This window comes from Nicotiana tabacum, chromosome 8 (genome assembly GCF_000715075.1).
Source record: "Nicotiana tabacum cultivar K326 chromosome 8, ASM71507v2, whole genome shotgun sequence".
In the NCBI taxonomy this organism is placed as follows: Eukaryota; Viridiplantae; Streptophyta; class Magnoliopsida; order Solanales; family Solanaceae; genus Nicotiana; species Nicotiana tabacum.
In genome coordinates, this window is record NC_134087.1 from 121,629,070 (window position 1) to 121,643,547 (window position 14,478).

A 14,478-nucleotide genomic window follows, 5' to 3' on the forward strand; every position below is an offset into this window, starting at 1 on the left:
ATGTCTCTACCCAAAAACCTCCAATTCTACCATGAAAATCTTAGATTTTAGGTTGAAATCTTGTAAAATAAAGTGAAAGATTGAAAGAAACTAGTTTAGAATCACTTACCAATGATTTGGGGAAGAAACGTTCTTTGGAAAACCGCTTCTAAGGTTTTAGGTTTTGAAAATTTGAAGAATGGGAGAAAAATCCCGACTAAATCATATTTACCTAGCTGCAGATGTCGCAAATGCGACCTGTGCTTCGTAAATGTGAAGCCCGCAAATGCAAAGAAACCATCGCAAATGTGAAGCCCTTCACACCTCACGGTCTTTGCAAATGTGAAGACTAGTTCGCAAATGCGAACTCTGATGGAACCGCAAATGCGACACAATCGTCGCAAATGCGAAGAATGCCTTCCCCAGACCCTCATCGCAAATGCGAAATATATTTCGCAAATTCAAACCTATGTGGCACAGCTTCTCTTCGCATTTGCGATGAGAAGTTCGCAAATACGAACCCCTCAAAGGTCGTAAATGCGATGTCTGATCTCGCAAATGCAAGATCGGAGGCCAGCAATAAGATCAGATACACCAGCAATTTCTCCAAGTCAAATTTCACCCTATAGCCTATTCGAAACTCAACCGAGCCCTCGGGTCTCTAAACCAAAAGTGCATACTAGTCTAAAAATATCATACGAACTTGCTTGCGCAATCAAATCACCAAAATAACACATAGAACTACGAATCGAACACCAAATCAAATGAAATTTTCAAAAAAACTTTGAAACTTCTAATTTCTCAACCGGACGTCCGAATCACGTCAAACCAATTTCGTTTTTCACCAAATTTCACAGACAAGTCATAAATGTGTTATTGGACCTATACTAGGTTCCGAATCAAAATACGGACCCGTTATCTAAGAAGACAAACATTGGTCAAACATTTCAAATGCATTTAGCCTTTAACTATCAAATTTCGACAAAGTCCGACATCCCGGGGCTAGGGACTTTCAATTTAGATTCCTAGCATACGCCTAAGTCCCAAATCACGATACAGACCCATCAGGACCGTCAAAATACAAATTCGGATCAGTTTACCAAAATTATTGACCGAAGTCAACTCAAATGAAGTTTTAGGTAAATTTTTCTTTTTTAACAGTTTTTAACATAAAAGCTTTTCAAAAAGATGTCCGAAGTGTGCACGCAAATCGAGAAAGGCCTAAACATGATTTTTAAGACTTCAGATCATAAAATTAGGTTTCAGAACATGAGATGACCTATCGGGTCATCACACTATAATTTTGTAACGATTCTCTTTGGTATGTCCCTTTAAGTGATAGAATTCACATTAAAGGAGTTGTTTTCTTCCCCTTCCTGCCTGCATAGTTAGGGGTTCCGCCTTATCAGTGATCATGTTTGCACCAATTGTCTGTTGGCTCTCATCTTGAATAATCATTGCATAGGTCTGGCTGAGGGAATGAGTAGTGGTTTTCATGAGAATTTGCCTTCTTGCTTGATCATACGAATCATTTAATCCAGATAAAAACTGCATAACTCTCTGTTGATGCAAATGCTCTACATGATCCTTCGATTTTTCATAACAATTTGGGAATGGAACCAAAACATCATACTCATGCCAAAGTATCTTCAATTTTGAAAAATACACAGACACAGAACTAGTTCCCCGTGCTAAAGTTGCAATTTCACGATGCAATTGCAAGATCCTTACACAATTCGCTTTGTTGAACCTTTCGCACAGATTCTCCCACACTAGGTGCGCATCCGATGCATACACAACTCCACCTAAAAGTTCATGTGCTACATTGTTCATAATCCATGATAGAACAATGGCGTTACATGTTTCCCAATGCTCCAGTAACTCTCCTTCGTATGCATCCTTTTTGCATGTTCCAGTGACAAAACCTAGCTTCTTCTTCCCCAGAAGAGCAATCCACATCGACCTACTCCATAACCCATAGTTCTTTGAACCTGTAAGCTTAACAGGAACTACAACTGAGCTAGGAGTGTCGGAAGGACCAACGTATAGAGGATGATTATGATCTATCAGCATAGTTTCCTACATGGATGAATCTATGTCCGACATCGACAATTTTGTCAAATTGCGATTGAACTTCGAGTAATTGAGAAATCACAACTGAGAACAAAAATGAATTTAGAAATTGAAATCAGAAATCAACGCGGTGCGATCCAGACATGTTGTTCTGATACCATGTCAAATTGTGAGGATTGCTTGAGGTCGTTAAAAAAGGATGGTTCTAGAACAAAGTTTTGTTATTGAGAGAATGAGCAAGCTTGCTCTTTACCACCATGTACAATCAATATATACTAGAAAAGACTAAAATACCCTTAACTTACTTATAACAAACTAACTACCTTCCTAACTAACTAGCTACTCACGTGACATTCACATGTTTATATCATAATAATTTTACACTCTTATATAAATATCTACGCACTGTTGTTGCCTCATACTTTGAGATGCTCCTCCCGGCGATCAAGGAGCAAGGCTACTCATGATGATAGGCATCCTTTTAAGCCGCCTATCACTCGATGCTCTGTGCCTCTGTCTATCTTCATATTTATCTTTTTTTCTCATTGCTGATTCCTTTTTTCTTATTTCGGGTATTATATTCAATTCACCAATTTATACTTATTAAATTATTTTTTGACCTAACTTAACTGGACAATAAATCCGAGACAAAACAATTTAAATTATCAATTTTTAATATAAACATTATAAGAAGAAAAGGAGGCAATCTACCTCTGTGTATTTTATAAGGATACTAGTAGGGTTAGTGTTTGAAAGTTCAGTGTATTACTAGTTTAAGAGAAGGTTTCGATGTAAACGAGTGATAAGGGTAATTCTCTTATCCTGTTGCTTTTGGGCCGGGAATTGACACTTCTTTTCTGTTCTTTTATGCTTTTTCTCTTTTATGTTTTAGTTTATTTCTTTACCTTTTCTCCTTTGAAATGTATGGCGTGTTTTAGGAATGTGATTTTAGACTTCCCCACTAACTTTTCACAAAAGATGGATGGATTTGTATAATCCTGGCATGGTTCATGATTAAGACTCTAGAGGAAAAAGAGTTTTCCTTCATCTCTAAGGTACCAAAGCCATCAAAATGTTGAAAATGAGGAAATTAATTCTCCAACACTTTTAGTACTTTAAAACTAATTAACTGTTATTTTGGCATTTTGTAAAAGACGATATCAAATCAATCCTAGTGGTTTTGTGCTTTTTCTCTCGACAAAGTGCAATATTTGCTCATATTACGTGATACTACGATACATGCAACCTTACAAATTTAGATTTCAATTTCGTTATGCGTTCAAATTAAACGTTGTAGGAAAATTTTATTTTGTGTCTCATACAACTGACACTAGTTATATGAGGCATCTTTTTTGTCTCACAGTTTTATGGACCCAGAAATGTAAGATTGGGGTCCACAAATTTGCGAGACAAAAAGGAGCCTCACACAACTAATGTCAGTTGTATGAGACACAAAATAAAACTTCTCAAACGTTGTATACTATTTTACATAGTGAAAACCTTCTCCCTTCTTAACTCATAAACCTCAACACATGTAAATGCACAAATATATTTTATATATATGTGTGCGCGCGTGCGCGCATATGCAAACTTTTATGTGTTGCCTAGTGGAAGCTCCAAAAGCCTCCATTCGATCTAAATTAGGTAAAGAAGAGAAGGGGCTGCATTCCACAAAGGGGCTTTCCAATATTGACATTTTTCAGCCCCATGTTTTATCTCTAAAGTTGGACCAAAAAGGTGCATGTGATGTGACAATTAAATACGAGAAGTTTTATTTTGTGTCTAATACAACTGACACTAGTTGTATGACACTAGTTGTATGAGGCTCCTTTTTGTCTCACAAATTTGTGGATCCCAATCTTACACTTTTGGGTTCACACAAATCTGGGCCCACAAAATTGTGAGACAAAAAAGTTGTCTCATCAACTAGTGTCAATTGTATGAGACACAAAATAAAATTTTCCATCTTATACTAATCTTAAAAGTTAAAGTAGGCAATAACGTGCCATCCCTTTTTATCCCAAAAGATATATGTTATGGATTGTTGTGGATTAAAGAGTTTTTTCAATTAAAGTGACTTATTTGAGTAGGGATTATTTTATTTACAGTCGCCACTTGGTCCGTAAAAATGGGAGACCGAGTAAGGGATTATGTTGACGGGGAAGAAGGTATGAGGCACTCCTCGAATCACGTGATTCTAGTACAGTCGATTTATTGACGACAACTTGGCTTGATTAATTTTAGACAAAATGTGTCTTATTTGGGTTTTCATGTTTTGCCTAGGTCCGCCTTTATTGCTTAATTATTAAAATTATCAAAGAATGTTTTGGATAATAAGATATCGTAACCACACTATGCAAGCAAATGCATGATCGAGACGAAATTTATTAATTTTTTCCATAACTGCGCTATGCAAGTGAATCCGCAGTCATGACGAAGCACGCTATTACTTTTGAAAAAATTACTATATTTGAGGAAATTAATTTTTGAACTTATTAAATATCAACTACCGCTTTACACAAGCGATTCCACGGTTATAACATGGGATTAATTAAATTAGGAATTAATTAAAACTATTGGATATGGTATGAGATTATTGAATTAAACATCACGCTACGCAAGCGAGTCCGTAAATGAAAAAATTAAAGCACACCTACTAGTAGCCTAACGTTTTAATTATTAAAACTGATTAAGTCATTTTAAATAAATAAAAAGGGAATCTATTTCTATTTGGAAAACTTACACAAATGTCCCAAATAAGTTTCAACTTACCAACCTCTAGCCATTAGTCATAGACTTACCAAAGCTAGCCAAACATATATAAAATTGAAAACCACATTAATCATAGACTTACCAACACTAGCCAAGTACATATATCACCTTCCATAATTAAAATTCTCTCTCTCAAAGAATCACATGCAAAAATCACTTTCCATATTTTTAAGCGTGATTAGCAACATTAAATGAAAGACGGAAAGAAAACTGCATGGATGGAGTAGCAAATAAGGTGCTGAAATACAAAAAAAGAATATGCAATATTCCAAAAAATCTAAGCAAAAAAGAAATTTTTTCAATGGGTATAGTTGAAATTTATTGAAAACATATAGATAAGTCAATATACAAAATTTGAGGAAGATTGGAGGTGATTTGGACTGATTTTGTATCAAAATTCGTAATTAAATCGAGTTCAAAAAAGTCTTCTGCGACACATGTATCAAACATGTATCACGCATATATCTCACACACAGGTATACATGGATATACATGTGATACACAATATGATACATATGTGATACACAATGTGATATACATATCATTTTTTTCATATTTAGTTTTTACTTCGAATTTTCAATTCAAACCACTTCAAAACTTCACCAAATCATCCCAAAACTGAGATTCAAGCTCCTTAAGATATACCCAATCTATTCTAATAGCACCCACTCAAAAGAAAGCAAAAATTTGATATTTTTTGGTTATAAATAGCTAATTGGCTAATATTAGTAATATTTGGCTAATATTAGTAATATTTTAGGAATTGGCCAATTTTTATAATGAGCTACTTATAAATGGACATAGCTGATAGTTTTCCTTTTTATTTTATGGAAATTAATTATACAAACAACCAAGGTATTTAAAATTTTGGGCCAGCTTTTATCAATTTCAATAATGGGCTACTTTGAAGATTTGGCTATTGTAGTGGCATTGGGTCACTCTCTTGACCTATGTGCTGCTGGCCCATTTTGCGAATCTTTTGGTATTTGAGTTAACTATTCAAGGTCTGGGAACAACACTTGGGCCAAGCGAACAGCCCAACTTCAACTTTTCCCGTAGCCCAGGAAGAAAATTCCAGCAGCTTAAATTGATGCTAGTTCATGGCAAAAGGAAAGTATTTAAATTATTTATTTATTTATTTATTTATAGAAAATGAGCCAAAAGCCGAATGAGCCACTTTTTTTTTTAACTGATTTGATCTTTAATTACATCCTTCCAGGAGATTGAAAATCAAAACACAAGAAGTTTCCCATGTACGTACATTTTATTTTTTCAAAGAAAAATCCAACAATGGTTCCTCCAAATAAAGAAAGAAAATAAATAAAGAAGTCCAAAAACAAAAGATTTAAACACTTCACGTGGAAAGAAACGCTACTAGACTACCCTCGAAGGGAAGTATCATTTTTATCACTTAGAGAGTAGCTAACATTGACTATGAATTTTTAGAACTTGAACACCAACGTGCAGAGAATGCATTTTTAATAAGCTCAACACACATGACCTTAGATTTTTTATTTTGTTTGTTTAACTAAAAATTTGATGACAACAATTAATGTTATCATTTTTTAAAAGACAACTTGCCTTCAGATGCCATTATACATATATATAGCATACTTACCACTAGCCACAAAGACCGAATAAGAACAGACTAATTCTATTAGTTTTTGATTAATTCAATTGTCTTTTATCCGCAAATAGGCAAATAATTCGGTTTTAGTTCATATTTTTTATGCTTGATATAATTATATTCTGGAACAAAATTGCAAATAATAATAATATTTCATGAAAATATGCTTCCAATTAGAAAATTTTCTTAAAAAGTAGCTTAATTACTATATATTCTTTGTTTGAGTTGTTTAATTGATAATTGTTCTTGGATAACTTTTTCCAATTTAATTATCGAGTTATATGACAATTGTTTCCAAACCAAAAGTTTCAAATTTTCAACCTATGAAAATCAACTCAAAACCTCTATTAATCAAGATATTTTTTTTCAAAAGCCAATAAATGATATTGCTCAAATTATACTCCAATATATAAACTAATGTTGTATCGTTAAAAAGAAAGAAACTACATATTACCTAGAATCATTTTAAAATTATGCATTAAAATAGATTACTCATGAAATAATGTATAATTGTAGAAAGCAAAATAAAGTGTAAAAAAATTTTAAAAAGAAGAAAAGAGAGATTTAGTTGCAAATACGAGGAAGAGAAAAGAAAGAGGACGCTGCGCAAGAAACGAACTCAGAACTGTGAAGCCAACATGAGACTTAAGAGGCAGCGTTGAACCATGGCACCCACATGCAATTTGTGTGATACGGGTGCCAATTTATATATATTACTTTATTTCAGAGATATCAACATACCTACTAAAAAATTTTGTCGAAGGGGGCAGGTAGCGTGTCACCCCTACCCTATAAGGTAGATCCGCCCCTGCTTGCCTTGACACTAAAAATTTTAGCCATTTAATATGGTCATGGACACTTATTTAATCATTAAAGAAAACTTGAAATTCAGGAAACCAAGTAACAACTGGAGCCATGGAAAACTATACTCTTTCACCCCAAGGAACAAGCTCAAGTTCAAAATATAAATAAGCACCAGATCATTATAAATAAAAGAACCTCACTAGAAATCCAATATTTACAAAGAAAAGTAAAATCAGTTTAACTTGCTAACAGTAAAAGTAGAATCTTTGAACTATTCTTTTTTCCAAAATGAAAACTTAACTTAAGCAAATAAAAATGAACCAAATATCCATATTTTAGCACATAAATCTACTTGAGACATAAGACATAACCATAGAAACAGCTATTCAGTATTCATCTATTTTCTTTTTAACTAAACAACACTGGGACATGCTAAAAATACATGTCATGTTTATTAATATCGAAAAATCTGCATTACAGAGGTTTAAGGCTTACCTATGTTGCAGAGAATCAAATTACAGCGATATGAACTGAAATCCAGCAGCAATGACAGCAACAAACAGTACCTTGCAACACGAGAAAATGACCCAAAATAGACCTTGAGCCCCAACAAATTCAAAGAGTAAAGAAGCCTAGAACTAACTTTACAAACTTTGTTATTCTGAAAGATTTTGCTCAAAGAGAAATTACTCCAAGACTCTCAGGTTTTCAGCTCACTCTGAGGGTTTACCTGATGATTTTTCTCTCTAAGTTCTGCTTTCTTAGAGTGTAAAAAGATGATGTTTGAGTCTAAGATCGTATGTAAAGTGAGGAAATGGCAGCTCTTTAGTAGGCAAAGAAAACCACTTTTTGGACAGATTTTGATTTACCAAAAATCTATTTAAAAGGGACTTGATTTTGTGTGCTAAACACTGTTCAAAGGCTGTCCAAAAGGTGAAAGTACAGTCTAAAAACTTGCTGTGGCAGAAGCAAGGAGGAAAAGGGTCTTTTCAGCCACCCTACTAGTAAAAAGTAAACTACTAATGTACCGTATTTCATGATTACTCAACTCACTAATTGAATTGACAAAGTAAACATAACTTCAGTCATAACTAAACTAAGTACTCCAACTAACTAGATTAAACCAAATTAAATTATGCGAACAAATACTGAACAACCGAACCATTGATAGTAGTAATTGCTTAACTGACAAATCTTCAAAGGTGACATTAACAATGAACTAAGCGGCTATCTAATTTTTATTTGGACTAGCATAACAAATTGACAAGCGATATAATCGACCGGCTAGGTCGGACAACAAGAATTCCAAATATAACTATACTAACATATGGAACGATCACATTCGAGCACTAATAATCAGTAAAGGCCAATGATTGAATGACAAAATTACAGAAGATGATTTGAAACCCAAAGCATGGCATACTGGCCGAGAATAAGAAAAATAGAGCAAAAAGACGAGATTTGGTATTTACCACTACTCGAGGTGACGGTTCCGACCCTTTTCTTGATGATAGGTGACGATTCGGCAATCCTTGAAACCACAACCTTGGAGCATCATTGTATTACAAAGAAAAGAATGCTTACGAGTCGGGGAGGAAAACTGGAGGAAGGTGTGGCAGTTCGGTGGTGGACGGAAGCTTCGCCGGAAAATGGTTTTCGTATTTTCGGCTTGAGACCAACGTTAAACAATAGTCCTTGTCGAACTTTGTCCATGTATAGGTGTTGGGCGGAAAATATGGCTCAAATCTCACAAATTTTAGAAGAAAAAAAAGTGATGGGTAGGGCTTCTTAGATCTACTATTCATGGATTTTGAGGGATATTTTAAGGATTTTAGTACCAAATTCTGGTACCTGGAACTAATGGAACAGTAACTAAGAGTGGAAGTAAGAAAAAGAGAGAAAAGAGAGGAAGAAGAAGAGAGAATTCAGAGAGAAAAGAGAAATCAGATGATCCTTAGTATTCAAAAGTCTATAGCTCACTTACAATTCTCCTATTTATAGATCTATTACAAAAGAAGTGCAAATAAAATTCAAAAGAGCTGAAATGAAGCTAACTAACTTTCCCGCCATTACTAAAATTTGAAATAACGGCAACAATTGTGTAAAGAGCCTAATTGCTGGTCTACATGGCATCTTAGTTGTCATTAAGCTCTGTAGTAGCTGAAATATAAGTATCGATACCCCCTCGATGAACAACACCCTTGTCCTCAAGGGTGAAGTGTGAAATCTGGTGCGCAAGTCTGAAGAAAACTCCTAGGTAGCTTGAGCTGCATCTAAATCCTTCCACTTAATTAAACACTGGCCACAACCTTGTTCCCTTTCTTGATGAGTCTCCTCCCTAACATTGCTTTTGGAGAGCGGCATAAAATACTGACCAAGTTCAAAACAGGAGAGTACACAATAGTGGAGGGTAGAGCATAACAGAACTTGAGCTGAAAAATATGAAAAGTGGGGTGAAGTTGGACCTCAGGAGGGAATAGAAGCTTGTATGCAACAACTCCCACCCTTTCCACAATATGATATGGACCAAAATATTTTGATGTCAACTTGTGATAGGAGAGAGGAAAAGTGTGGATTGTCTATAGGGTTGTAGCTTAACAAACACCAAATCTCCCACCTTAAATGTTCTATCAGATCTGTGGCTATTAACTTATGCCTACATCCGTTGTTGAGCTCTGCCTAAATTGAATTTTGCTTACTGAAGTTTAAATTCTCCGACCAACATAAGGTCTTCAACGGCATCAATAGAGGACTCATCAGGAAGGTAAGCCAGGTGTAAGGGAGGAGGATAGCCATATAAAAGTCCAAAAGGGGTAGTATGAATAGTAAAATGAGGGTACCACAACTCAGCTAAGGACAAGCAAGAGCACCAATCTGCAGGAGAGTCAGTGCAGAAACACCTTAAGTACGTTTCCAAACATCTATTGAGCACCTCACTTTGACCATCTGTCTATGGATGATAAGCAGTTGAAGTCTGCATAGTTACCCCTTGAACTGATAATAATTCCTTTCAAAAGAAGCTCATGAAGATAGGATCCATATCACTTGTAATGGAAGCAGGAAATCCATGAAGTTTAAAAAAAGTGTCCATGAACATAGGTGCAAGAGTTTGAGCAGTGTAAGGGTGAGCAAGAGCAATAAAATACCCATACTTAGTGAGCCTATCAACAATCACCCAAATGACAGTCTTGCCTTTAGATTTAGGCAATCCCTATATGAAGTCCATATTAATGTCAATCCAAGGTGCAGTAAGTATGTGCAGTGGTTGCAATTAGCCAGGATAAGCAGAAGTATCATATTTGTTACTCTGGCAAGTATCACACTTGTGTATAAAATCCAAGATGTCTTTTCTGATTCCCATCCAATAGAAGTAAGCCACCACCTTCCTTGTAGTAGCATCAATACCAAAGTGGTCACCAGAGAGAGTAGAATGCCATAAACTTATGATTATCTTCCTTAGAACCTCATCATCCCCCACTACAAGCTTCCCTTTTCTTCTTAACTGAGCATTGATCCAAGTAATGTGTTTCTGAGGCGTCTGAGATAGAGAAACAATAAGGGCCTTTAGTGCAGGGTCAACATACCAACTAGTTGTGATCTCTTGCCATATGTCAGCTTGAACAGAAGGGACCATCAAGGCCATCAATTCAGCACCACCTACCTTTGAGAGTGAATCTGCATCAACATTCTCCTTTCCCTTTTTGTATTGGATTTCAAAATCAAAATGAAGCAACTTAGCTAGCCACCTAAGTTGTGAAGCAGTATGTAACTTTTGCTCCAATAAGTATTTCAGGGCCTTTTGGTCAGTCTTCACAATTAAGTGCTGGCCAAGCAGGTAATAGGACCATTTAGTGACAACAAAGACTAGTGCAAGCAGTTCCCTTTCATACTGATAAGGCAACATGTCTAGGAGCAAATCCCTTACTATTGAAGGCTATAGGTAGAACCTGTTGCATTAAAACAGCCCCAATGCCAGTACCACTAGCATCTGTCTCAACCCTAAAGGGAATAGAATAATCAGACAAATGTAAGACACGAGCAGTTGTGAGAGCTAACTTCAGTGCATCAAAGGCATGATCAGCAGCTGCAGACCACTTAAAGTTGTCCTTCTTCAATAGCTCAGTTAATAGTCGACTGATAAGTCCATAACCTTTAATGAATTTCCTGTAGTAACCTACAAGTCCTTGGAAGCCCCTTAGTTGTTTGATTGTTGTAGGGGAAGGCCATTGTTGAACTGCAGTGATCTTCTTAGGGTCTGTAAAAAACCCTTCACTAGAGATAAAATGCCCTAAATACACCACTTGAGAAACTTCAAAGACACACTTAGAGTGCTTGGCTAATATGCTATTATGAACCATGATTCAAACACCTGTTATAAATGAAAAACATGATCCTGCAGGCTCTTACTATATATTAAGATGTCATCAAAGAAAACTAGAACAAATTTTCTCAAAAAGTGTTGGAATATGTGATTCTTGAGACATTGAAATGTAGATGGAGCATTGGTTAAGCCAAATGGCATAACCAAATACTCATAATGGCCAAAGTTAGTCTTGAAGGTTGTTTTAGGAACGTCAGCTGGTACCATTCTTATTTGATGATAGCTCGGTCAAAGGTCAATTTTGGAGAATAACATTGCTCTTGCTAACTCATCTAATAAATCATCTATGATGGGGATAGGGAATTTGTCCTTCACAATGTACTGATTCAATTCCCTATAGTACACACATAACCTCCAAGTGCCATCCTTCTTTCCTACTAATATCACAAGGGATGCAAAAGGACTATTACTATACTTGCCACATGTCCTTAACCATCTTCTCAATAATATCTTTCTTCATAGAAGAATACATGTAAGGTCTAATGTTGATAGGCTTAGACCCAGACTGTAGGGGAATACTATGATCAAAAGTACCTCTTTGTGGAGGTAAGTTTGTTGGATCTACAAACACCTGATGGTACTGAGTGAGAAGTGCATCAATAATAGCAGGAACATGGATTTCCGTAGACATATACAATGCATTAAACACTTCATGTGCTTGCAATTCAGGTTCAACAACTAGGACTTGTAGCATAAAGAGTTGGACCTCATCTCCATTTATCTTGTTGATAGCCTTGGTGCTGGAGAAGTTGCTTTCTTCAGAGACACCATTCAGAAGATGAAACTTGCCTTGATAAGTAAAGGATATAGTCAAGGCTGTGTAGTCCATGGTAATTGGTCCCAGAGTTTTCATCCATAATGCTCCCAAAACTAAGTCATACTTCCTAACTGGAAAGACTATAAGGTAAGATGTACCCTGCAACATCCATTGAAAATTCCTTACTACTCCAAATATAGCCTCTATAGAATTATGACCAAGGCTGACATATCTAATCTTAGTAGGAGAGATCTGTCAACCTAGCCTCTTGGCAGATTCACAATCTATAAAATTGTGAGTACTCCCCCCATTCAGAAGAATTTACAGTGTCCTTTTGTTACTATACTCAATCACACGTATGGTTTGTGCACCTTGGATTCCACTCAATGCACATAAGGAAATCATGGGTGGATCACCTTCAGTAACAGACCACTCCTTAGTAATAGCATCACCTTCTGCCTTTGGTATTGCTTCTTCTGAGCACTCATCATCACCATACTCTAAATCCAGTACAAACAATTGCTTGGGGAGTGTACACTTATGGCCAGGGGAATACTTATCATCACAGAAGTAACATAAGGCCTGTGCTCTCTTAGCCTGCATTTCAACAGGAGAAATTGTCCTCCTGTTCTTAGGAACAACTGGGGATCGAGGAGTAGGTAAAGCTAGCTTAGTTGCTGGAGCAACACTGATTATGTGTGGTCTAGATTCTAAGGAGTGATAAGCAGGTCGTTTGATAGCAAAGGAAGAATGCCCTCCAGAGTTGGACCTTTGTGCTTGAGCATGAGCAGCCAAGGTAACTTCTACTAATCCAGCTAGCCTATATATTTTGGACAGAGTCTGAGGTTCATGCATCTTCATAGGATTCAGTAATTCTTCTTTGAGTCCACCTAGGAAATAGGAAATAGCTTGGCTCACAGACAAATTGCATTGAGCTAGGAGTCGAGCAAAAGCAAACTGAAATTCCCTAACTGAACCAGTCTGTCTTAGCTGCTTTAACGCTAGCATTGGATCAGAAAACTCCTCACTAGATGTTTCAACCAAGGCAGCTAAGTATTCATCCCAGTTAGGCAGCTCAATTGATTCACAACATTTCATGTAAGATTGATGTAATTCCAATGCCTCATCATCCAAATTTATTGCAACTAAACTCATTCTCTAATTGAGAGTCTCTTATTGAGATGAGTGTTATCAATAGAATAGTATTGTTCAATTCTATACAACTAGCTTTTCAAATTTTCTCCACTAAAATGAGGGAAAATCAAATTATGACCTCGATTTGTATTAACATCGTAAGGATTGGGACCAAGGATGTCATGCCCAGATTGTAGCACCTTATCCCTAGCAGTCGAAGTAGAAGCATTGTCCTTTGATTGCTGACTCTATTGAAAGCCATCGAACGAGTTTTTGAGGGAACTTACCATCAGCTCAGCATGGCGTTTGTCCAAATCGTTTCTTAATTACCGCTATTTCTGAGCCATTTCCTCCCTTAGATTTAGCTGTTGAGCTGTTAGATCTTCATATTGCTCATGTAAATCCATGGGCTGATTTCCCGTCACAATATCGACAACTCTGCGTGGTCCCATTTTCTACGATCTCTGATATCAATTGGTACCAAATTCTAGTATCGGGAACTAATGGAACAATAACTAAGAGTGGAAGTAAGAAAAAGAGAGAAAGAAAGGAAGAAGAAGAGAGAATTCAGAGAGAAAAGAGAAATCAGATGATCCTAAGCATTCAAAAGTTTATAGCTCGCTTACAATTCTCCTATTTAAGATCTATTACAAAAGGAGTGCAAATGAAATACAAAATAGCTGAAATGAAGCTAACTAACTTTCTCTCCATTACTAAAATTTGAAATAACAACAACAAGTCTAATTACTGGTCTACATGGCATCTGACCTGGCTTCTTAGATGGCATTAAGCTTTGTAGTAGCTGAAATATGTGTATCAGATTTGGTTTGGAGATATGAAAAGAGGAGGTTGTGGAGATTATATGGTGAAATTTTGGGGGTGATTGGAGGTGGTTGGTCGATGGTGGCGATTTTCGACCGGCAAAGATGGGCAACAGTGGGGCGAGAGAGG

General features: G+C 36.2%; 1 protein-coding gene across 1 annotated transcript; it reads right to left on the reverse strand.

Annotated features, from left to right (window-relative positions):
• Positions 1-1,329: 1,329 nt before the first annotated feature.
• On the reverse strand, positions 1,330-2,052 carry LOC142163275 (uncharacterized). Its single transcript, XM_075220546.1, has one exon. The coding sequence runs from the start codon at positions 2,050-2,052 to the stop codon at positions 1,330-1,332; it is 723 nt and encodes a 240-aa protein (XP_075076647.1).
• Between the last annotated feature and the right edge of the window lie 12,426 nt (positions 2,053-14,478).

Coding starts and splice junctions, on each gene's coding strand:
- LOC142163275 (XM_075220546.1), bottom strand. CDS start 2,052: ATGCTGATAGATCATAATCATCCTCTATACGTTGGTCCTTCCGACACT.